Source organism: Bombina bombina, chromosome 3 (assembly GCF_027579735.1).
Source record: "Bombina bombina isolate aBomBom1 chromosome 3, aBomBom1.pri, whole genome shotgun sequence".
In the NCBI taxonomy this organism is placed as follows: Eukaryota; Metazoa; Chordata; class Amphibia; order Anura; family Bombinatoridae; genus Bombina; species Bombina bombina.
The window spans coordinates 986,557,798-986,585,210 of NC_069501.1; the positions used below are offsets into that span (position 1 = coordinate 986,557,798).

A 27,413-nucleotide genomic window follows, 5' to 3' on the forward strand; every position below is an offset into this window, starting at 1 on the left:
AAATATTAACCCCTAATCTAATCCCCCTATACCGCCGCCAGCTATATTAATATTATTAACCCCTAATGTAAGCCCCTTACACCGCCGCCATCTCTATTAAAATGATTAACCCCTAATTTAATCTACCTACCCCGCCGCCAGCTATGTTATCTATATTAACCCTAAGTATATTATAGTTAATATAGGTATTACATTATATATATTAACTATATTAACCCTAATTATATTAGGGTTAATATAGTTAATATAGTTACTATAGTATTTATATTAACTATATTAACTCTATCTAACCCTAACACCCCTAACTAAATTTATATTAAATTAATCTAATTCATTTATAAACTAAAATACTCCTATTTAAATCTAAATACTTACCTATAAAATAAACCCTAAGATAGCTACAATATAATTAATAATTACATTGTAGCTATGTTAGGGTTAATATTTATTTTACAGGTAAATTGTTAATTATTTTAACTAGGTATAATAGCTATTAAATAGTTATTAACTATTTAATATCTACCTAGTTAAAATAATTACCCAATTACCTGTAAAATAAATCCTAACCTAAGTTACAAATACACCTACACTATCAATAAATTAAATAAACTACAAATATCTATCTAAAAATGCAATTAAATTAACTAAACTAAATTACAACAAAAACAAACACTAAATTACAAAAAATAAAAAAAGATTACAAGATTTTTAAGCTAATTACACCTATTCTAAGCCCCCTAATAAAATAATAAAGCCCCCCAAAATAAAAAAAATTCCCTGCCCTATTCTAAATTAAAAAAAGTTCAAAGCTCTTTACCTTACCAGCCCTTAAAAGGGCCTTTTGTGGGGCATGCCCTAAAGAATTCAGCTCTTTTGCATTTAAAAACATATACAATACCCCCCCCATTACAACCCACCACCCACATACCCCTATTCTAAACCCACTCAAACCCCCCTTAAAAAAGCCTAACACTACCCCCCTGAAGATCTCCCTACCATGTCTTCACCACACCGGGCCGAACTCCTCATCCGATCCGGGCGATGTCTTGCTCCAAGCGGCAAAGAAGAATTCTTCCTCCGGCGACGTCTTCCTCCAAGCGGCAGCAAAGTCTTCTTCCTTTCGGCAGCATCTTCCATGAAGCGGCATCTTCAATCTTCTTTCTTCGCTCCGCCACCGCGGAGCATCCATCCCGGCCGACGACTTCCCGACGAATGAGGTACCTTTAAATGTAGTCATCCAAGATGGCGTCCGCCGACTTCCGATTGGCTGATAGGATTCTATCAGCCAATCGGAATTAAGTTAGAAAAATCTGATTGGCTGATTGAATCAGCCAATCAGATTCAAGTTCAATCCGATTGGCTGATTGGTTCAGCCAATCGGATTGAACTTGAATCTGATTGGCTGATTCAATCAGCCAATCAGATTTTTCTACCTTAATTCCAATTGGCTGATAGAATCCTATCAGCCAATCGGAATTCGGCGGACGCCATCTTGGATGACGTCATTTAAAGGAACCTCATTCGTCGGGAAGTCGTCGTGCCGGAAGGATGCTCCGTGGCGGAGGAGCGAAGTAAGAAGATTGAAGATGCCGATTTGCTTGAAGACGTCGCCGATGGAAGAAGACTCTCTGCCGCTTGCTTCAAGACATCGCCCGGATGGAGGAAGACTTCACTGCCGCTTGCTGGAACACATCGCCTGGATCGGTTCGGCCTGGCTGGGTGAATACAAGGTAGGGAGATCTTCAGGGGGGTAGTGTTAGGTTTATTTAAGGGGGGGTTGGGTTAGATTAGGGGTATGTGGGTGATGGGTTGTAATGTTGGGGGGTGGTATTGTGTTTTTTTTTGCAGGCAAAAGAGCAGTTTTCTTTGGGGCATGCCCCCACAAAAGGCCCTTTTAAGGGCTGGTAAGGTAAAAGAGCTTTGAACTTTTTTTTAATTTAGAATAGGGTAGGGAAATTTTTTTATTTTGGGGGGCTTTATTATTTTATTAGGGGGCTTAGAATAGGTGTAATTAGCTTAAAAATCTTGTAATCTTTTTTTTATTTTTTGTAATTTAGTGTTTGTTTTTTTTTGTAATTTAGTTTAGTTTATTTAATTGTATTTTTAGATAGATATTTGTAGTTTATTTAATTTATTGATAGTGTAGGTGTATTTGTAACTTAGGTTAGGATTTATTTTACAGGTAATTGGGTAATTATTTTAACTAGGTAGCTATTAAATAGGTAATAACTATTTAATAGCTATTATACCTAGTTAAAATAATTAACAATTTACCTGTAAAATAAATATAAACCCTAACATAGCTATAATGTAATTATTAATTATATTGTAGCTATCTTAGGGTTTATTTTATAGGTAAGTATTTAGATTTAAATAGGAATATTTTAATTAATAATATTAATATTAGATTTATTTTAATAAGAGTTTAGTTAGGATGTTAGAGTTAGATAGGGTTATTATACTTAATATATATATATAATATAATAACGATATTAACTATATGAACCCTAATATAATTAGGGTTAATATAGTTAATATATATAATATAATAACTATATTAACTATATTAACCCTAATATAATTAGGGTTAATATAGTTAATATAGCTGGCAGCGGTGTAGGGGGATGTAGATTGTAGGCAAAAGAGCAGTTTACTTTGTGACAAAGCCCCGCCAAAAGCCCTTTTAAGGGCTGGCAAAAGAGCTGTTACTTTGGGGCATGCCCCGCAAAAAGCCCTTTTAAGGACTGGCAAAAGAGCTGTTACTTTGGGGCAATGCCACGCAAAAAGCCCTTTTCAGGGCTATTTGTAGGGTTAGACTTAGGTTTAGTGGTAGGGATAGTTTAGTATTTTAGGGGTTGAATAATTTAATATAGATGGCGGCGGGGTAGGGGGATTAGATTAGGGGTTAATAATTTTAAAATAGATAGCGGCGGGGTAGGGGCTCACTTTAGGGGGTAGGTAAGGTAGATGGCGGCGGTGTCAGGGGCTCACTTTAGGGGTTTTTAGATTTAATATAGCTGGCGCCGGTTTAGGGGTTAATAACTTTATTAGGTAGCGGCGGTTAAGGGGTTAATACATATTTTATTGTTAGGCTAGTGAGGGGGGATAGCGGATAGAGGGTTAGACGTGTCGGGCTATGTTAGGGAGGCGTGTTAGACTTTTCGGGCTATGTTAGGGAGGCGTGTTAGACAGTGCGGGTGATTTAGACTTTAGTCAGGTTTTGTAGGCGCCGGCAGTTTCTAACGTGCCGCAAGTCACTGGCGACGCCAGAAATTTGTACTTGCGCAGATTTCTGGACATCGCTGGTTTGTCAGACTTACGGCACGTTAGCATCTGACGGCGCCATATATGGGATAGCTCGAGTTGCGAGCTGAAACTGCGGGCGACGCGGGTTCCCTCGCTTGCGCCGCAAACTACGATCTATATCGGATCGCGCCCCTGGAGCCATTAAACTAAATAACAGTATGGCTACTACTAACCATGCTATTGCCTACCCTCCTGTGTCTGCAGCTGTCTAGAGACAGAGATAAGTATTTTAACCCTTTACAGGTGTCGGCCTATGAAACTCCTCTTCTGTTGAGACGCCATCTTGGAATGCATGTTTTGTTGCTCCCTGTGACAGAAGTAATGCACATTCACAGATCTCTGACATTGCTGGCATTTTGACAGCTGCACCTTGCACTTTGGTAAAGCCTGCACACACAGAGCACATTTTTGCATTTTTTCCATAAATATAAAAAAAGCCCTCTGGAATAACATAGAGCAATGCGGCCAATACAAAAATCTACATATTATGCATGCTAAGCTGAAGTGCAAGATACTGCATGTTAAACAGAACATTGTTGTCAATGATCTGTAAATGGCGCTATTGTGAAATGGTTGCGAGAATACTTCAATTCCAAGGGCGGTGTCCAGTGTGAAGATCTGAAGCTTCACTAACCATCATTTGTAAGGGGTTAAAAAAGAGAACAGCTTGGAAGAGAGTTAAATTCACAGGAGGAAAACAACAGCATAGTGAGAATTTCTCATGCTATTGTAGCTGTAGCCAGCGGTTTTATGTCCCTTATAAAGTACCACTAAAGTTTCATGATTCAAAAAGAGCATGCTGTTTTTAAAAGAAAAACTTTCCAATATACTTTCATTAACAAAAAGTGCACATTCTTTTTATATGCAAAATTATTGACAGGGCATTTGCAAAAGTGTATAAACATATATGCATTTCTTTCATGTAATTGGCAAGAGTCCATGAGCTAGTGATGTATGGGATATACATTCCTACCAGGAGGGGGCAGAGTTTCCCAAACCTCAAATGCCTATAAATACACCTCCCACCTCACTCATACCTTAGTTTTACAAACTTTGCCTCCTTGTGGAGGTGGTGAAGCAAGATGTGCTTGATTTTCTTCTGTGATAGGCGCTTCTAAGCATTTTGAAGCCCAGTTCCTCTCAAACTACAGTGTTTGTCTGAGGGATGTGATGGGAGTATTGCCTGATGATGCTATGTTTTCGCCTACTGGAAATCTATTCTAAGGCTCTCTGTAAATCGGTCGCAGGGATTCATCTGCTACCTCCCTTTGCAGATCGACATTATACTCCTCTACCATTACCTCTGCTGCTATGTTTCAGTACTGGTTTGGCTGGCTGCTATATGTGGATAGGTGTCTTCTGGTAAGTATATATAATTTTTTAAGACACTCTCAGCTATGTTTGGCACTTTATCTTATAAAGTTTTAAATGTATATTGTATACATTTGACATGAGGTCTGTGTATTTCCCTTTGCAGTCTAAACAGTTTCAGCTTTGGAATTATGTTTATGGGAGTTTTAGGCTTGCCTGGGGTTCTGTTTTTCTGTCTGTTTTTTTTAATAATTTTTAATAATTTAGTGGGCTTAGGCTTGCGATGACGCAGAATGTTACTTTTTATTGCAACATTTTTGGCACGAAGTCACGTCTGTCGTGACGTGATTCCCATAATTTTTTGCGACTTTCTTGTCACAAGGTTTTTTTGCGTTATTTATCTTTGGCGCCAAATGTTTTTTGTTCTGCATTTGAGACGTTTTTGGCAACTTAAATTTGTTATATAAGTCTCTACCTCCGATCCGATCCAATCAACCAAATAAATATTGAGCTTGCATTCTATTGGCCGATCGGAACAGCCAATAGAATGCAAGCTCAATACGATTGGCTGATTGGATCAGCGAATCGGATTGAACTTCAATCTGATTGGCTGATTGCATTAGCGAATCAGATTTTTTTCTACCTTAATTCCGATTGGCTGATAGAATCCTATCAGCCAATCGGAATTGAAGGGACGCCATCTTGGATGACGTCCCTTAAAGGAACCTGAAGTCGTCGGTTGAAGAGGATGGCTCTGCGTCAGCTCCTTTGAAGATGGCTCCGCTCCGAATGGATGAAGATTGAAGACGCCGCCTGGATGAACACTTCTACCGGAAGGAGGACCTCTTCTTGCCCCGCTTGGATGAAGACTTCTACCGGATGAAGGACCTCCTCTGCGCACCTTGGATGAAGAATTCGGCTCGGCTGGGTGAAGATGACTCAAAGTAGGATGATCTTCAGGGGGTTAGCGATAGGTTTTTAAATGGGGGGTTTGGGTGGGTTAGAGTAGGGGTATGTGGGTGGTGGGTTGTAATGTTGGGGGGGTATTGTATTTTTATTTTCAGGTAAAAGAGCTGATTACTTTGGGGCATTGCCCCGCAAAAAGCCATTTTAAGGGCTGGTAAAAGAGCTGATTACTTTGGTAGTTTAGAATAGGGTAGGGCATTTTTTTATTTTGGGGGGGATTTTTTATTTTATTAGGGGGCTTAGATTAGGTGTAATTAGTTTAAACATCTTGTAATTCTTTTTTATTTTTTTGTAATTTAGTGTTTGTTTGTTTTTTGTATTATAGAATAGTTTATTTTATTGTATTTTAAGTTAGCTAATTGTAGGTAATTTATTTAATTGATTTAATGATAGTGTAGTGTTAGGTGTATTTGTAACTTAGGTTAGGATTTATTTTACAGGTAATTTTGTACTTATTTTAACTAGGTAGCTATTAAATAGTTATTAACTATTTAATAGCTATTGTACCTAGTTAAAATAAATACAAAGTTGCCTGTAAAATAAATATAAATCCTAAAATAGCTACAATGTAATTATTAATTATATTGTAGCTATATTAGGGTTTATTTTCTAGGTAAGTATTTAGTTTTAAATAGGATTATTTTAGTTAATTTTAGGAATATTATTTAGTTTAATTTAAATTATATTTATGTTAGGGGGGTGTTAGGGTTAGAGTTAGGTTTAGGGGTTAATAATTTTATTATAGTAGCGGCAACGGTGCGGGCGGGAGATTAGAGGTTAATAATTGTAGGTAGGTGGCGGCGATGTTAGGGAGGGCAGATTAGGGGTTAATACTATTTATTCTAGTGTTTGCGAGGCGGGAGTGCAACGGTTTAGGGGTTAATACATTTATTATAGTGGTAGCGAGGTCCGGTCGGCAGATTAGGGGTTAATAATTGTAGTTAGGTAGCGGCGACGTTGGGGGGGGCAGATTAGGGGTTAATAAATATAATATAGGGGTTGGTGATGTTAGGGGCAGCAGATTAGGGGTTCATAGCTATAATGTAGGTGGCAGCGGTGTCCGGTCGGCAGATTAGGGGTTACATTTTTTTATTAGATTGCCGGCGATGTGGGGGGGGACTCGGTTTAGGGGTACATAGGTAGTTTATGGGTGTTAGTGTACTTTGTAGCACAGTAGTTAAGAGCTTTATATTCACGCGTTAGCCCATAAAGCTCTTAACTACTGACTTTTTTTGGCGGTGAGGAAGTGAGCGTTAGACACTTTCCTGCCTGACTCTAAATACCAGCGGGCGGTAAAAAGCAGCGTTAGGACCCCTTAACGCTGCTTTTGACGGCTAACTCCAAACTCTAAATCTAGGTGTAAGTGTTTATGTTGAAAATTAGCTGATCTTACTTCTTCAGCTCACATATGTGGCATTTGTTATGAAAAACTTTTACATGCTGATAATGTTTCTATAAGTATAAATACATCTACTGTTAAACCTTCACAGTCTAATGTACATGATATTCATGTAGATATAAAAGATTATATTGCTGCAGCCATAGAGAAGGCTATGACTGCTATTCCGCCTTCAAATAAACGTAAAAGGTCTCTCATAACTTCTCATAAATCTGATGAAACCTGTATTGATCGAGGATTGATGAGGATTTCTCTGGCTTAAAGGATCCTACTTCAGAGTCTGAAATTGATAAATCAGCTTTTCTTTTTAAGATTGAATGTATTCATTCTTTAATAAAGGAAGTATTGTTTACTTTGGGTATTGAGGAATCTAGTCCTCTTGATAACAAGAATAGTAAACGTTTGAATTCTGTTTTTAAAACTTCTGAGGTTACTCCTGAAGTTTTTCCTATTCCAGATGCTAACTCTCATATGATTACTAAGGAATGGTCTAAACTTGGTGAATCTTTTAACCCTTCTTCTAGGTTTAAAAAGTTATATCCTTTACCTGTGGCTAATTTAGAGTTTTGGGAAAATGACCCTAAGGGGCTATTTCTACTTTGGCCAAACGTACTACTATTACTATGGAAGATAATACTTCTTTTAAGGATCCTTTAGATAGGAGGATTGAATCTTCTCTTAGAAAAGCATATTACTGGCTATATTCTTAGACCTGCCATTTCTATGGCTGATGTTGCTGCTGCTTCAACTTTTTGGTTGGACAGTTTGGTAATAGATCCTGAATTGTCTAGCATTGTTCTTTTACTTCAACATGCTAATCATTTTATTTGTGATGCTATATTTGATGTCAATAAGATTGATATTAAATTGATGTCCTTAGCTATTCTTACTAGAAGAACTTTATGGCTTAAATCTTGGAATGCTGATATGGTGTCTAAATCTAGACTACTATCTTTATCATTTAAGGGTAGTAATTTATTTGGTTCTCAATCTCCACTTTCACCGGGCAAAAGGGAGTATATCTACCCCAAGATAAGAAATCTAAGGGTAAATTCAATACTCTCAATCATTTTTGTTCCTTTCGTAAGAATAGAGAACAAAAAACCTCTCCTTCCCCTAAGGCCTCTGGCTCTAATTGGAGACCATCTCCGAATTGGAATAAATCCAAACCTTTCAGAAAACCTAATCCAGCCCCTAAGACTGCATGAAGGTGCGGCCCTCAAACCAGTTCAACTGGTGGGGGGGAAGATTGAAATTATTTCAATACATTTGGACAATCTCTGTTCAAAACCAGTGTATTCAGAATAAGGTTTCAGAATAAGACCTCCCATGGGAAGATTCTTTCTTTCTCATGTTCCTACAAACCCTGTGAAGGCTCAGGCTTTTCAGGAATTGCGTTTCAGACCTGGAGCTTTCAGAGATGATTGTTCCAGTTCCTCTGCAGGAACAGGTTTGGGTTTTTATTCAAATCTATTAATTGTCCCAAAGAAAGAAGGTTCGTTCAGACCAATTCCGGATCTGAAATTTCTAAATCGTTTTGTAAGAGTCCCAAGTTTCAAGATGGTGACTATAAGGACTATTCTGCCTTTTGTTCAGCAAGATCATTTCATGACCACAATAGACTTACAGGACGCTTATCTTCGTATTCCGATTAATCCAGACCACTATCGTTTTCTGAGATTCTCTTTTCTAGACAAGCATTACCAATTTGTCGCTTTTCCTTGTAGCCTAGCAACAGCTGAGAGAATCTTTTAAAAATGTCTTGGTGCCCTTCTTTCTGTAATCAGAGAGCATGGTATTGCGGTGTTTCCTTATTTGGATGATATCTTGGTACTAGCTCAATCTTTTCATTTAGCAGAATCTCACATGAAACAACTAGTGTGGTTTCTTCAAATACATGGTTGGAGGATCAATTTACAAAAGAGTTTTTTGATTCCTCAGACAAGGGTCACATTTTTAGGTTTCCAGATAGATTCAGTGTCCATAACTCTTTCTCTGACAGACAAAAAACAAATGAAGTTAGTTTTAGCTTGTCTAAACCTTCAGTCTCTATCATTCCCTTCAGTGGTTATGTGCATGGAAGCTTTAGGTCTCATGACTGCAGCATCCCCTTTGCTCATTTTCATATGAGGCCTCTACAGCTTTGCATGTTACACCAATGGTGCAGGGATTATACTCAGATATTACAATTGATATACTTAAATTCCAGCACTCAACTCTCTCTGACTTGGTGGTTGAACCATCACCTTATTATACAAGGGGTCTCATTTGTTCATCCTACCTGGACTGTGATCACAACAGATGCAAGCCTTACAGGTTGGGGAGCTGTCTAGGAGTCTCTGAAAGCACAAGGGGTTTGGAAACCTCAAGAGGCTGTGCGGTGCTAACGAGCAGTTTATGCTCACCGCTCACTTACAGACAGCGCTGGTATTACGAGTTTTTACAAACCAGACAAGAAGTGAGCGTTGAGCAAAATTTTGCTCATTACCGCACTCCAATACCAGCGCTACTTACGTTAGCGGTGAGCTGGTGTAACGTGCTTGTGCACGATTTCCCCATAGGAATCAACGAGGAGAGCCGGCTGAAAAAAAGTCTAACACCTGCAAAAAAGCAGCGTAAAGTTCCTTAACGCAGCCCCATTGATTCCTATAGGGAAATATATTTTATGTCTACACCTAACACCCTAACATGAACCCCTAGTCTAAACACCCCTAATCTTACACTTATTAACCCCTAATCTGCCACCCCCGACACCTACATTATAATTATTAACCCCTAATCTGCCGCTCCGGACACCGCCGCCACCTACATTATACTTATGAACCCCTAATCTGCTGCCCCCAACATCGCCGAACCCTACATTATATTTATTAACCCCTACTCTGCTGCCCCCAATGTCGCTGCCACCTACCTACACTTATTAACCCCTAATCTGCTGCCCCCAACGTCGCCGCCACTATAATAAACATATTAACCCCTAAACTGTCGCACTCCCACCTCACAAACATGAGTTAAATATTATTAACCCCTAATCTGCCGGCCCTAATATCGCCTCCACCTACCTACATTTATTAACCTCTAATCTGCCGCCCCCAATGTCGCAGCCACTATACTAAATGTATTAACCCCTAAATCTAAGTCTAACCCTAACCCTAACACCCCCTAACTTAAATATAATTAAAAGAAATCTAAATAAAAATTTCTATCATTAGCTAAATAATTCCAATTTAAAACTAAATACTTACCTATAAAATAAAACCTAAGATAGCTACAATATAACTAATAGTTACATTGTAGTTAGCTTAGGATTTATTTTTATTTTACCGGCAAGTTTGTATTTATTTTAACTAGGTAGAATAGTTATTAAATTATTAACTATTTAATAACTACCTAGCTAAAATAAATACAATGTTACCTGTAAAATAAAACCTAACATGTTACAATTACACCTAACACTACACTATAATTAAATTATTTCCCTAAATTAAATACAATTAAATAAAATTATCTAAAGTACAAAAAAAACCCCACTAAATTACAGAAAATAATAAACAAATTACAAGATTTTTAAACTAATTACACCTAATCTAATCCCCTTAACAAAATAAAAAGCCCCCCAAAATTAAAAAAGCCCTACCATACACTAAATTACAAATAGCCCTTAAAAGGGCCTTTTGCGGGACATTGCCCCAAAGTAATCAGCTCTTTTACCTGTAAAAAAATTTACAAATCCCCCCCAACATTAAACCCACCACCCACACAACCAACCCTACTCTAAAACCCAACCAATATCCCCTTAAAAAAACCTAACACTAACCCCTTGAAGATCACCTTACCGGGAGAAGTCTTCATCCAACCGGGCTGAAGTCCTCAATCAAGCCTGGAGAAGTTTTCATCCAAGCCGGGCGAAGTGGTCCTCCAGACGGGCAGAAGTCTTCATCCAGACGGCATCTTCTATCTTCATCCATCCGGCTCGGAGCGGGTCCATCTTCAAGACATCCGACGTGGAGCATCCTCTTCATCCGACGGCTAAGACTGAATGAAGGTTCCTTTAAATAACATCATCCAAGATGGCGTCCCTTCAATTCCGATTGGCTGATAGAATTCTATCAGCCAATTGGAATTAAGGTAGAAAAAATCCTATTGGCTGATGCAATCAGCCAATAGGATTGAGCTTGCATTCTATTGGCTGATTGGAACAGCCAATAGAATGCCAGCTCAATCCTATTTGCTGAGGATTGAACTGCAATCCTATTGGCTGATTGCATCAGCCAATAGGATTTTTTCTACCTTAATTCCGATTGGCTGATAGAATTCTATCAGCCAATCGGAATTGAAGGGACACCATCTTGGATGACGTCCTTTAAAGGAACCTGCATTCAGTCTTAGCCGTCGGATGAAGAGGATGCTCCGCGTCGTATGTCTTGAAGATGGACCCGCTCCGCGCCAGATGGATGAAGATAGAAGATGCCGTCTGGATGAAGACTTCTGCCCGTCTGGAGGACCACTTCGCCCGGCTTGAATGAAGACTTCTCCCGGCTTCGTTGAGGACTTCGGCCAGGTTGGATGAAGACTTCTCCCGGTAAGGTGATCTTCAAGGGGTTAGTGTTAGGTTTTTTTAAGGGGGTATTGGTTGGGTTTTAGAGTAGGGTTGGTTGTGTGGGTGGTGGGTTTTAATGTTGGGGGGGATTTGTAATTTTTTTTACAGGTAAAAGAGCTGATTACTTTGGGGCAATGCCCCGCAAAAGGCCCTTTTTAGGGCTATTTGTAATTTAGTGTAGGGTAGGGCTTTTTTTATTTTGGGGGAGCTTTTTTATTTTGTTAGGGGGATTAGATTAGGTGTAATTAGTTTAAAAATCTTGTAATTTGTTTATTATTTTCTGTAATTTAGTGGGGGAGGGTTGTACTTTAGATAATTTTATTTAATTGTATTTAATTGTATTTAATTTAGGGAATTAATTTAATTATAGTGTAGTGTTAGGTGTAATTGTAACTTAGGTTAGGTTTTATTTTATAGGTAACTTTGTATTTATTTTAGCTAGGTAGTTATTAAATTGTTAATAACTATTTAGTAACTATTCTACCTAGTTAAAATAAATACAAATTTGCCTGTAAAATAAAAATAAAACCTAAGATAGATACGATGTAACTATTAGTTATATTGTAGCTAGCTTATGGTTTATTTTATAGGTAAGTATTTAGTTTTAAATAAAAATTATTTAGTTAATGATAGTTATATTTATTTAGATTTATTTTAATTATATTTAAGTTAGGGGGTGTTAGGGTTAGGCTTAGATTTAGGGGTTAATAACTTTAGTATAGTGGCGGCGACATTGGGGGTGGCAGTTTAGGGGTTAATAAATGTAGTTAGGTGTCGGCGATGTTAGGGACGACAGATTAGGGGTTAATAATATTTAACTAATGTTTGCGAGGCGGGAGTGTGGCGGTTTAGGGGTTAATATGTTTATTATAGTGGTGGCGATGTCTGGCTCGGCAGATTAGGGGTTAAAAATTTTATTTTAGTGTTTGCGATGCGGGAGGGCCTCGGTTTAGGGGTTAAAATGTAGTTTATGGGTGTTAGTGTACTTTTTAGCATTTTAGTTAAGAGTTTTATGCTCTGGCATTGTAGTGTAAAACTCTTAACTACTGACTTTAAAATGCGGTACCAGTCTTGACAGGAGTGGGTGTACCGCTTGCTTTTTGGCAGACTCGTAATACCGGCACTATGCAAGTCCCATTGAAAAAAGAGGATACGCAATTTACATAAGTGGATTTCGGTATTTCCAAGTCTGGCCAAAAAAGTGAGTGGTACACCTGTACCTGCAAGACTCGTAATACCAGCGGGCAGCAAAAAGCAGCGTTAGGACCTCTTAATGCTGCTTTTTAAACCTAACGCACAACTCGTAATCTAGCTGAATATATTTAAGAACTCTGTGCTATTTTCAGAGCTCTTTAGGCATGGTCTCTATTGAAGAGAGAACTTTACATTCGTTTTCAAACAGACAATATCACAACAGTGACATATGTCAATCATCAAGGAGGGAGTGGTCTCTCCATCCAGATGTGTTTTTTCATCTTGTACACATGTGAGGTCTTCCAGAAATAGATCTGATGGACTCTTGTCTAAACAGGAAGCTTCCACGGTACCTTTCCAGGTCCAGGGATCCTCAGGCAGAGCTGATGGATGCCTTAGCAGTTCCTTGGTTTTACCAACCTGCTTATATGTTTCCGCCTCTGGTTCTTCTTCCAGGGTGATCTCCAAGATTATAATGGAACAATCTCATGTGTTTCTGATAGCACCAGCATGGTCTCACAGGTTTTGGTATGCAGATCTTGTCTGTAAGTCTAGTTGCCAGATTTGGCCACTTCCTTTAGGGCCAGACCTTCTGTCTCAAGGGCCGTTCCATCAGGATCCGTTCCATCAGGATCTCAAATCTCTAAATTTGAAGGCATGGAAATTGAACGCTTAGTATTTAGTCATAGAGGTTTCTCTGACTCAGTAATTAGCACTATGATACAGGCTCGTAAGTCTGTTTCAAGGAAAATTCATCATCGGGTTTGGAAAACCTATATTTCATGGTGTTCCACTCATATTTATTCCTAGTATTCCTTCAGAATTCCTAGGATTGTATAGTTTCTTCAGGATGGTTTGGATAAGGGTTTGTCTACAAATACTTTGAAAGGACAAATTTCTGCTCTTTCTGTCTTATTTCATAGAAAAATTGCTAAACTTCCTGACATTCACTGTTTTGTTCAGGCTTTGATTCATATCAAACCTGTTATTAAATCTATTTCTCCTCCTTGGAGTCTCAATTTGGTTTAAAGATTTTGCAGGCTCATCCTTTTGAGCCTATGCATTCTTTGGATATTAAACTACTTTCTTGGAAAGTGTTATTTCCTTTGGCTATGTCTTCTGTCAGAAGAGTTTCCGAATTATCTGCTCTCTCTTGTGAGTCTCCTTATCTCATTTTCCATCAAGATAAAGCGGTTTTGCAGACTTCATTTACATTTTTACCTAAAGTTGTGAATTCTAACAACATCAATAGGGAAATTGTTGTTCCTTCCTTGTGTCCTAATCCTAAGAATACTCTTAAAAGGTCTTTAAATTCTTTGGATTTGGTAAGAGCTTTGAAATATTATGTTGAGGCTACTAAACATTTCAAAAAGACTTCTAGTCTATTTGTTATTTTTTTCTGGTTCCAGGAAAGGTCAGAAAGTCTCTGCCATTTCTTTGGCATCTTGGTTGAAAGTTTTTTTTTTTTTAATTATTTATTATTTTGGATTTAATTTCTCAGTGGATTTAGCTGTTATTTTATCTCTCCCTCTCTAGTGACTCGTGGTTTTCCACATCTTGGGTATTATATCCCATACGTCACTAGCTCATGGACTCTTGCCACTTACATGAAAGAAAACATAATTTATGTAAGAACTTACCTGATAAATTAATTTCTTTCAAAGTGGCAAGAGTCCATGAGACCCACCCTATTTTTTGTGGTTATGATTTTTTTGTATAAAGGACTTTATTTTTTCCAGTTCCTCTTTTTGTGTGCTTTTTACTCCTCCTTTAACACCTCACTTCTTGGCTACACATTAAACTAAGGTATGAGTTAGGTGGGAGGAGTATTTATAGCCATTTTGAGGTTTGGGAAACTTTAGAAAAAATATGAAGGCTACTGAGCAACAGTCAGAAAAAATGCTTTATTCCATTAAAAGCATTTCAGGATACAATCACAAACAAAAGGGCTCAGCTATCTGCAATGCTTTTAATTGAATAAAGCCTTTTTTATTACTGTTGCTCAGTAGCCTTCATATTTTTTCTTTAGCTACTTGCGGTTGTCCACGGCCATCTTTTTGTTTGCTCCACACTGCCCTAGTATCTATTTGGCTGGGATCTGCTTACACACATCTACTGAAGGTTTTTTACTATAGCGGCATCTTTTTCTTTTTTTTCTTTTGTTACGTTTGTTATGTTTCATACGTTTGGGAAACTTTGCCCCCTCCTGGTAGGAATGTATATCCCATACGTCACTAGCTCATGGACTCCTGCCACTATGAAAGAAATTAATTTATCAGGTAAGTTCTTACATAAATTATGTTTTTGTGATTGGATGATTGCTGTCACATGATACAGGGGGAGGGAAAATTGGATTAACTTTGAAATTTTACAGAAAATATTCTACTGCTCATTTCAAATTCAAAGTAAGTGCTATTGCATTGTCTTTGTAATGTGTATTATTTAATTGTATTGTATTAAGTGCTGTTAATGGCAGGGTTTGGTATATATCCTTAGACATCAGTCATTTCTGCAACACATTGAGATGAAATACATTGCAGGACTCACTGGTATCTAGGAGGTTAATGGAAATTTGTCACCATCTCAGATGCATAGGAATGAATTGGAACTGAGTGTAAAAGTATTCCTGGGTAAAGCTGGTAGTGTGCGTAATTAAATTTAGTTACAGTTTCAGGCCATGCTTGTCTGTTCGTTTTTTAGTTATAATGTTCTAAAGTATTTATGTTATATATATTTTTTTTTTTTTTTTTATTATTATTTTTTTTAATCAAGTGTCTTGAGAACTGTATGTATAACATTGCTACAAACATTTATAGTCCATGATAATTTGAGGGAGATATAGGTATTTAGTGTTTGCACATGATACCTCAGTATGCTGTCATGGAACGGGGCCAGGACAATTAAGGATACTAAGAGCCAGCCTGGCTGTGAATAGCTAATAACATGTACTGTTTGTTTATGTGTGCCATAGAGATAACATTGTGCTCACCCCAGTGAAGTTATATAAGAGTCAGCACCAATTGCCTAAAATGCAAGTCTGTCAAAAGATCTGAGATAAGGAGGCAGTCAGCAGAAGCTTAGATACAAGGTAATTACAGAGGTAAAAAGTATATTAATATAACTGTGTTGGTTATGAAAAAATAGGGAATGGTAAATAAAGGGATTATAAATCTTTTTATACAATAACATTTGTTGGTGTTTAAAGACTAACATAATTTTAAAAATGCATATGCATATTATTTTTGAGAAGATCTTTTATTTAAATGTATGATTATGTCTAGTATTTATGTAGTGTTTAATGTCCCTTTAATCACAACCTTCATGTCCCTTGCTCATGTATATAAGCATATAAGATAGATTTGGGGTGTTACATATATTATAGTATATCAGGTGTCAAAAGTCAATAAGGTTGACAACTACCAGTCTTTTACAAATCTATAAGCACTTGTTTTTTGTAATATTAACAAATCTATGGTCAATTATAATTAAAAATGTTACATTATTTAGAAAAACATTTTTGCCCCCTCTCTCAGTCAAACTAGCACATTTTTTATAATCACCTGGTGTCATCTTGACTGGCCTCTACTGTAAAGGAAGGGATTGCATGTTCCATACTGGAGTGCACATGACTGTGTTTATTCTCCTGTACTTCTAGAATATCTAGATGAGAGACGTGATCATGTCCCAAGTCTGTATGTTGGATTTCCACCACCTATAAAAAGGGTCACATTTCCACCTTAAATAAAGACTATTAATTATCTGTATCTGAAAAAAATATAAACAGACTTACATTTATAGAATAAGACACAGACTTTTCTAATACCCCCTGTTACTACTGGTGCAGTTATGAAGGGATGTTGTACTCAAAAATGTTCTGTCATTTATATGAAATACCAACATTTAAACAAACCTCTTATTTGATCCACCCAGCTGTGGAACAACACTGTTGCCATTTATTGTATTATCTGTGAACAGACACAACTTTCCCTGTAGCCCTTTACGGATATCACTGATAAATATGTATAAACAAAACAGGCCCCAGTACTGACTCCTGAAGAACACCACTAGTAACTGCTTCTTCCACTGAATACACTCCGTCTCCATTACATGTTTTTAAGCCAGCATTCTATAAATTAATGTCTTTGAGTCTAGGCCAAAGCAATACAGTTAATGAATTAGTTGTGAATTAATTATGCAGAACAGCGGACAGTGTTAAATGCTTAAAGGAAAATCTAGATGATACATCTACTGCTCCATTTAAATCAAGGAAAAGACCCTATTGAGAAAATAGGGAAAAGTATGCTCTTTCTACACATAGAGTATATATATATATAAGTATATATATATATATATATATATATATATATATATATATTTCCACTTAAAATTTAACTTTTACTAGTTATGGTTAAAAAGGCAGCAGAAATAGCAATAGTATCTAGCATCCCAGAAAAATAGTTAAAAACATTTACTGCTCCACCGTGGTCTATTAACAGATGCCGTTTACATATAATTGAATAAAGGGGTAACGTTGTTACTGTCAGACTATCTTATCCTTAGTTTAACATTAAATGTGTTCTTTAAAAAGTTTAACTATAATAACAAACATATTACAGATTTGATGGACTAGCAAACTTCACTGGCATAATTTGTGCAATATAATAGGTGAAAGACGTACAAGGCGGTCACTTATAACAAGAAAATGAACATTACTAATTGTACACATCTAATGAGATGATTATATTACAAGTTACCTTGGAATTATTAGGCTTTAATGGCATATAATCTGTAGCGTAAAGCAAAAATGTGCTCATAATTATATATCATCCTTATGAGAGAGCAGGATTTTAACATGCTGATTGGATTAGGTGAAATGGGAAAAGCTGTTTAAATCTAAACTGAAGCCAATACAGCAGCATCAGTTGTGCACATTCATTCTATATGCACACTTTCTGAAGCACCAATTCCTACTGATCATGTGCAAAAGAGCACAGTATACATATGTGTATGCATTTTGTAATTGGCTAATGCCTGTCACATGATACAGGTAGAGGAAAAACTAAATTAACTTTGAATGTGTCAAAAAATATTCTGCTGTTCATTTAAAAATCAAAGTGCTATTTGATTGTCTTTTTATGGTGTATGTGTCAGGTATAAAATGCTACTGTATATTCCATATATTATTTTTAGTCCTCTTTCTCACATAGCTTTCTCCCCATGTGCTTTCACATACCTGTATTTTGCCCAGTCCCAGGCTATGCAACAAGAGTGTAAGCCCCTGGTAAGTTAAGGTGTCATTTTCCCCGTATAGTTGGAATAGCTGCTGCAGGTAATAGCCCTGCTCCTTCTCAGCCTCTTCAAGAGAGAGTGTATTGTCCTCTGGTACCTTGTCCAACAAGGCCTGTTTTAAAGTCTGATGGCTGCTTGAACTGAAGCTTTGCAAAGAGGGAAGTTTCCTCTGGCAAACAGAAAAGGAACAGAATGTCCATAAACTCAAAAGGGTCAGCAGTGATATTTTATATGGAAGCAACATCTGGAAAAGAAGAAGAAAAAAGCAGATCAATTCTAAACATCACTAATTAGAGGCAATAAACCTTGTTTTTGGATAACTGCAATCGCTATATGATAAATCTGAGCACACAAAGATAATTCCCTATGAAATTTACTTTTTTAACAGAGCTAAAGCAAATTATTATTTGCTTCTTTGGTTTTCTTCATACCATAATTTAAATAATTGCTCGATCTATGATAATCCGACAACTAAACTGGATGTGCTGCAGGGTAATCCCTAGTGCAGCGTCACAAAAAGAAACCACATTATATTGCACTTGCTGAAAAGCAAAACTCAAACTAACTAAAAAATGTATTTCTGTGGAAAATGTACCAAAATAATGTAAACATTGAAAGCAAAACAGTATTTTGCTGTTGTAAACTGCATTAACTGGTGGTACAGTATCTCCAGTAAAGTATATGGAGATGATTTATGAAATGAAATATTATGACCTAGCTGAACACACCTGAGTCGTGTGTGTAACCACCACTCACCGACTAACTCTCAGTACTGCATTGTTGCTCCTGAGCCTACCTAGTTATGCTTTTCAACAAAGCATCCAATGACGTTTTTAAAATTGCAAGCTCTGTCTGGACCATGAAAGTGTAATTTTGACTTTCATGTCCCTTTAATACTATTGAAGTTACACTAAGGGGACTCAAAGTGCTCAATTGCTATTTATTAAAACAATATTATATCACTTGGTTGGTCAACCAGAGGTTAAAAATACACACACTTTAGAACATAAATGGTATTGACAACAAATTAAGCATTATTCTTCGGATTGCAAAATAAACAAATACCAATTTGTTCTGAATATTGATGCACTAGGTAAAGCACTTAGAAGTACACACAAAATCCAGCAGGTGAGTAGCTCCTAAGTAACCCAGCACGGCAAAAAGATCAGTTTATGATACAGAATCTAGTTGTGATTCACTTGTGAATTATAAACATAATGACATTTATTGACAATAATAAACAGTATATATATCACTCAGGAACTATTATTCCAGATGAAACAGAGTATCACAGAGCACTAGTTAACCATGTTAAAAATATTCATTATTGCATAAAATGTTAAGATAAAGCTGTTTATTTTGATTTTGGAACTAAGAGGAAGTGTGCAAGTCCATCTGGTAAATGCTCACATAAAAACAAAAAACATGTTTACTTTTCAGTAAACAAATCCATTTAAAAGCAAAATAACTTTTTCCTATATAATGTTATCCACAAAGTGTGATGCCTATTTTAGCCAATTGTTGGCCACACTAATTTGCACTTTTGCTCATGCGCAAACATCACCAGAAGTAAACTTTTAACACATGCGGGTCATTGCGCGTTTTACAAGTTGAAAGTAAAATGTTTTATATACTTCAGAATGTTTATTTCTTTTGTTTGTATTGGTATGACACAAAAAATGGAGGGAAAAAAGCCAAATCTGACACATTACACACAAAACTCGAAAAATGGACTGGACAAAATTAAATTAAATCAATCGCTTCCTGTAACCATCAATGAGTTTCTTACACCTCTCTACTGGAATTTTCGACCACTCTTCTTTCGCCAACTGCTCTCATATTGAAATGGCTCCTTTTCCCAACTGCTGTTTTGAGATCTCTCCACAGGTGCTCTATGGGATTGAGATCTGGACTCATTGCTGGTCAGTTCAGTACTCTCCAGCGCTTTGTCTTAAACAATTTCTGGGTGCTTTTTGACGTGTGCTTTTGGTCATTGTCCTAGTGTAAGACCCATGACCTCTGACGGAGACCCAACTTTCTAAAACTGGGCCCTACATTGCACCACATAATTCTTTGGTAGTCTTCAGATTTCATAATGCCATGCACACAGTCAAGACATCCAGTGCCTGAAGTAGCAAAGCAACCCCAAAACATCAGTGAACCTCCACCATGTTTGACTGTAGAGACTGTATTATTTTCTTTAAAATACTATTTTTCTGAAAACAGTAGAATCATGGGCTGTACCAAAAAGCTGTAATTTTGTTTTGTCTATCCACAGCACATTCTCCCAAAATTATTTTGGCTTCCTCCGGTAAGTTTTGGCAAACTCTAATCTGGCTTTTTTATGTTTCTGTGTCAGCAGTGGGGTCCTGCTGGGTCTCCTACCATAGCGTCTCCTTTCATTCAGATGGTGACGTATAGTACAAGTTGATACATTTGTACCCTGTGACTGAAGGTCAGCTTGAATTTGTCTGGAAGTTGATCAAGATTCTTTATCCACAATTCGAACAATCCTTTGTTGCAATCTTTGATAAATGTTTCTCTTTCGTTCACATTCAGGGAGATTAGTTACAGTGCCATGGGCTGTAAACTTCTTTACAATGTTGTGCACAGTAGACACAGGAACAATAAGATCTCTGGAGATGGACTTGTAACTTTGAGATTGTCCATGCTTTTCCACAATTTTTGTTCTCAAATCCTCAAACAATTATTTGCTGCTCTTCTCCATGCTCAGTGTGGCACACAGAGACACACAACAGAAAGGTTGAGTCCATTTTTCACCATTTTAACTCGTTGCCGGTGTGATTTCTATATTGCCAGCACCTGTGAATTGATACAGGTGAGTTTAATTACAAATTACAGGAGCATCACAAACTTGGAATGCAATTATTTCTTACAATTTTGAAAATGTGCCAATAATTTTGTCCAGTCCATTTCTTGAGTATTGCGTGGAATGTGTCAGATTTGGGCTTTTTTCTCTCCACCTTGTTGTGTCATAAAAATACAAACAAAAGAAAAAAAATTTGAGAATGCCTAAACATTTGTAATTGCAACAATTTTCTGGGCGCAATGGTGCATTATCTGACAGAAATGCAGGGGTGACAATATTTTTGGTCATGACTGTATATACTGTAGGTATAGGTATATATAGGTATAGATATACAGATATATATATATACAGTATATATATATATATATATATATATATATATATATATATATATATATATACAGTATATATGATTATCTATTTAAAAATATATAGAACATTTCCCCTATGTGAAGAACATTGGAATGTTAAATATTTACAGTATATACACAGTAAAACACATTATTACATATTAAAATAGAAAAAAAATGTTTTGTTTTGTTTTAGGTATATGAGTGGAAAGGGCTCCAAAGTATATATATATATATATATATATATATATATATATATATATATATATATATATATGTGCATACATGTTTATATATGTGTTTATATGTGCATACATGTGTTTATATGTGCATACATGTGTATATATGTGTTTATATGTGTATACATGTGTATATATGTATGATCACACATATAAACACATAAATGCATAGGTATACACGTATATATACATACATAAATATGTATATGTATGAATATATGCATTATAGCCTTTTTCATTCAAGTAGCTTGTCATATACCATATACATTTAATACCTTCTAACTTCTTTTTTTTAATATTTATAAGAATAATGTTTATTAGATAATGTATATATGAGTGTAACACTTTATTTCAATGTATTTATGTTCTGTTTAATGCAACTTTTTTAGCCCTAAACCTTTATGCGATTGAGTTCAGTCACACTAACCCGACGAGTGCAAATTTGTTTTTTCACTCATATGGTTGCGTTTACTTTAAAATTGTAATATGAGCACATTACCGTGCTACTTGTAATCTAGTCCTGTGTCTTTCACAAAGGAAAAACTTGAAACTTTATATTACATTGCTACAAAGTTTGTTACAGATACTGTACTGCTCTCATAAATTGCTAAATATATGTGCATTCTATTCTCATGAAGTCCAGAGCGCCCACCTAGGTTTTTAAAAAAAAGAATACCAAGAGAACAAAGAATTTGATAATAGAATTAAATTGGAAAGTTGTTAAATATTTCACACTTTATCTGGACCATGGAAGTTTAATTTCTAATTTACTGTCCATTTAACAGGCCATACAAGATCATTCACAACTAGCACTTAATACATGAATGAACAATTCTGTGGGCTGAGAGGAGAGAATCAGCGGCAATTTCTTTTGTAGTTTGTGACTGAGATTTTGAGCTCTATGGATCCAGTCTACAACTTATGTTTGGTGGACAGCTGATGCTCCAGAGAAAGAAGGAAGGGCCTTACTGCAGCCATTCTAGACTAGCTTATAACAGGTTCCAATCTGTTTGGATGAAACCGCAAGTGGAGTATTTTCATTAGGTATCCTCTCTTTCAATAAACATTATATGAATTCAAGGTTATTTATCAGGATCTGTAGACATGTGGTCTACTGTTATCTCATCATTTATATGTAGATTATTTGTTTTGCAATATTTATGGTCTATAGTAGTTCATAAATATACCTTCACCTATTAGTGATTTCATCCTCCAAATCTGCTTACACAGGCAGATAACCACAATGTCCCCTGGAAGGCAACTTCTTCTTGATCTCTAAAAGTATAGTGATTATGTGTCACCTGAGTCACATGACATGATAATGTCACACACAGTGAGGAAGTGTTCAATGTCAGAGGTGCTTCCACATTGCTCTGAGATTAGGGTGCTCCTATCTCAGCCTCTGATCCAGAGTTCGTTCAAGTTAAATGTTTAATGTCCCTCTGATAAGTAGGTGAAGACCATAATTATGGAACCATATAAGTCATGAATTTAATGTATCAGGTGTTAATGGGAGATTTGCAAGTACCTTAAGTTTCATTATTTGTTTCATTGTTTTTTTTCAATAAAATGAATGTTTAGACATAAGAATGTGTGTGAATTACCAAAATTAGTTGTCACCCCTGTAATATATAATAAAATAATATTTAAATTCAATGATTTTCTGCTAATACTATTTTTTATTTCAAAACATAGGTAAACAATAGGAAATAGTAGTTTTAGAAGATGAATAGATACTGAATGGATTACGTTGAAAACACAATGGGATTTATTAAGCTGCATACACAGCTTTTCCAGCTATGTGGAGCAGGTGTGCATAAGTGAGCCTGCTGACACATATTTAAGAAGTAGAAACTGCTTCTTTTTCATCTCTGCCACCTTAGAAGTGGCGTGATCAGTCACTCCGACACTCGGGGTGATTGACATATCCGATACTCTGTTCTAGTGCAATTAGTTGTGCTAGAGAAGGGGGCGGCATTGCAAAAGAATCCTCTTGTGCAATAATACATTTCGCTGTGCAATGAAATATTGCAAGTGGTGATTGCAGGTGCAAAGGTTCACTACTTGCAAACCTGTCCCACTGCCGGGATGATACATTTACCCCTTTGTTTTCCTTACAAATTATACTGATTACTTATTAGCTTTCTAAGGCCTCAGTGAGGAGTAATTTCTTGAAGTCAGAATAAGTCCTACTTCTTTGGTACTAACCAAGCAGTTTCAAAAGCATGAGAGGAAAAAAAAAATATAAATACTTTAGTTAATCAATTTATTCCTACTTTTAGGGATATCATATGAAGACCCATACTCTCTCTTTCCTTTTTTTCTATATACATACTAGCCTTGCTATATACAAACTGGTTATATATATATATATATATATATATATATATATATATATATATATATATATATAATAAACAAAGAAGAATTTCCCCTATAAAAAGCTCCCAGACCAAAAATATCCACTATTTAAAGCACAACACTGGCACATGAGTCGAAGTAAAGTGAATCAATCATACCTTTATTGTGGCATGTCGGACAAACACTCGGCAAACAATAGCGGTGTGACTACCAGGAGACACAGGTGTGTGGAGTGTGACGTCATCTGACGCGTTTCACGCCCTTCTGGCGCTTTGTCAAAGAAGGGCGTGAAACGCGTCAGATGACGTCACACTTCACACACCTGTGTCTCCTGGTAGTCACACCGCTATTGTTTGCCGAGTGTTTGTCCGACATGCCACAATAAAGGTATGATTGATTCACTTTACTTCGACTCATGTGCCAGTGTTGTGCTTTAAATAGTGGATATTTTTGGTCTGGGAGCTTTTTATAGGGGAAATTCTTCTTTGTTTATTGTATACCTGGAACGGGCAGCCTGGTCTGCAGGTCTGGGTTTGTGCCGGGAGAGGCGCCGATGCAGTATTCCCTGTATGCTCCAATACAGACCTTACCGCTGAGTATCCTTAAACTCTCACTAACCTATGTATATGATGTGTATATATATATATATATATATATATATATATATATATATATATATATACTGCTACCTTTCTGATAATAGTTTGAAGGAGAGAGTGAGACTTTTACTAAAGTCTGATCAAATATTTGCCATCTCAATTAATTAATTATAGGGGGAAAAAACAATTAAAGTAAATGGTAAATCCTAGCATTTCAAAAACCCTAGGATTTACCAGCACTAAAAATAAAGTTGACCTTAATTCACGAGTTTAAAACAAAAACTGTGTAAAAGGTACCCTTATTCTGCTGTGCTTCACTGCTAACCTAAGCAACTCCAGCCATCCACGGCAAAAGTCTTTTTTATGAGGTGATGTTTCTACCTCTTAGCCAATAGCAGCGCTAGCCGTATGGCACTATTTTTAGTGCTTGTATATCCTAGCGTTTTTGAAACGCTAGGATTTACCATCACTTTAAGGAGGTTTACATATTGATCCACTGTAAATAATGATATTAGTCAGGTTTTCTTGAGGCAGGAGAAGTTCATGAATCTTTTTTTTTTTTAAAGTACAGTTCACATTACAGGTGCTCCAGATCATTATGCAAACTGTTATCAGAAAGATAGCAGCAACTAAACGTAATAAAAAAAGTAACTTGGTTTAATGTATAACACATGGCAATATGACTGTAAATATACTATGAGATTAGATAAAGTAACTTTTAGTCATTCACCTTCTTATGTAACAACATGAAATGTATTGTCCCGACTATAATAATAACAATAATATCTGTCTGTCTATGGATTTGAAAACTACATGTAAAATGAATATGACTTATTCTGGGGATTATTTAAGCTATAGTGTTTATATAGAATAATAAGCATACTGTTTAGCCATTGGGTCTATGTTAGGGCATGAAGTCAAGGATGACAATAGACAATCAATCCTTGCATAAAACAATAATCTTTATTTCCAATGGTTAAAAACAACAGAGTCCATGAAGGTGCAAAAAGGGTGCTGTGTGTCAGATTGGTTTACGCATTTTGGCGGAAGCCGTAGTCATAGCCTGGTCTGTCTGGCACACAGTACCTATTTAAGTACATAAAAAAACACTCATTGGCTGGTCAATAATTGTAAAAACACAGCCCTTAGTAGTTAACGATGTATATGTGAATGTACGTATCTCTGGTGACATACATTCCACATTTCAGAGCATATATTTATTACTATATATAGGCAGCATAAAATAAAACCTAATAGTACTGATCATGAGTACTGGTCTATTGAAAAAATAGACTTGTAAAAATATTCATATGCCCAGCTACAATCTATGAACCTTATATATATAAGGACTTATCTGTAATAATTTCATTAGGCCTCCTAGGCCCTATGTATAATAGCATAAGATATACAGTATAATATTATAATAGTAGTATGGGTAATGTTAGGGCAATCATCTGTTGCAGTATGATGAAAATGTAGTAACTATCTAAGTACATCTCTAGAGCAGGGTGGATTTGATTTAAATCAAATCAATTTAAATCACTAGTCAGTAAGACCCGATTTTAATCATTTTATTGAAATTAATTATTTATGTAAATTATTTTTCCAGTTATATCAGAAAATTACTGATTTAGCTATATGCCATTATAAATACACAGATAACTATGAAATTATTGGGAGGTGAACTATATCTAATCATTCATATCTGATCAACTTTTCAGCTGAAGTTTATTGGAAGGATTAGAAAATATTCATTATTTCAGTAAAAACAATTTAAATAGTTTTATTTATCTAAAACAATAACATTATAGGTTTCACTTTAAATTGTACTGCTTGCCCCTCCCTCCTCAGACTTCATTATGCAGATCTATTCCACTCCAACCAATCTTCATTAAGATGAGAAGCAATGGGATTAAAGGGACAGTCAAGTTAGAATTGATCTTTTATGATTCAGATAGAGCACTGGTTTTCAGACCTGTCCTCCCCAACAGACCAGGGGCGCAATCCGATATAGATCGTAGTTTGCGGCACAAGCGAGGGAACCCCCGCCGCTCATAGTTTCAGCTCGCAACTCAAGCTATCCTATATACGGCGCCGTCAGAGGCTAAAGTGCCGTAAGTCTGACAAACCAGCGATGTCCAGAAATCTGCGTAAGTACAAATTTCTGGAGTCGCCAGTGACTTACGGCACTTTAGAAACTGCCGGCGCCTACAAAACCTGACTAAGTTATAAAATCACCCGTACTGTCTAACACACCTCCCAAACATAGCCCGACACGTCTAACCCTCTATCCGCTATCCCCCCTCACTATCCTAACAATAAAAAATGTATTAACCCCTAAACCACCGCTCCCGGACACCGCCGCCACCTAATAAAGTTATTAACCCCTAAACCGCCGCTCCCGGACCCCGCCGCCAGCTATATTAAATCTATAACCCCTAATGTGAGCCCCTACCCCGCCGCCATCTACCTTACCTACCCCCTAAAGTTAGCCCCTTACACCGCCGCCATCTACCTTACCTACCCCCTAAAGTGAGCCCCTTACACCGCCGTCATCTACCTTACCTACCCCTAAAGTGAGCCCCTTACACCGCCGCCATCTACCTTACCTACCCCCTAAAGTGAGCCCCTTACACCGCCGCCATCTACCTTACCTACCCCCTAAAGTGAGCCCCTTACACCGCTGCCATCTACCTTACCTACCCCCTAAAGTGAGCCCCTTACACCGCCGCCATCTACCTTACCTACCCCCTAAGGTGAGCGCCTTACACCGCCGCCATCTACCTTACCTACCCCCTAAAGTGAGCCTCTACCCCGCCGCCATCTACCTTACCTACCCCCTAAAGTGAGCCCCTTACACCGCCGCCATCTACCTTACCTACCCCCTAAAGTGAGCTCTTACTCCGCCGCCATGTATTTTAAAAATATTAACCCCTAATTTAATCCCCCTACACCGCCGCCACCTATAT

General features: G+C 36.8%; 1 protein-coding gene across 2 annotated transcripts in view; it reads right to left on the reverse strand.

The window, feature by feature from the left end:
- SLC39A5 (solute carrier family 39 member 5) overlaps positions 1-27,413 on the reverse strand; it is a 157,455-nt gene that overhangs the window by 113,647 nt on the left and 16,395 nt on the right. For both annotated transcript variants that reach the window (XM_053708099.1, XM_053708098.1), the window contains exons 2-3: positions 18,010-18,309; positions 16,337-16,488 (exon numbers count right to left, since the gene is read on the reverse strand). In XM_053708099.1, the coding sequence (XP_053564074.1) occupies positions 16,337-16,488; positions 18,010-18,309 (452 nt within the window). The remainder of the gene's footprint in view (positions 1-16,336; positions 16,489-18,009; positions 18,310-27,413) is intronic.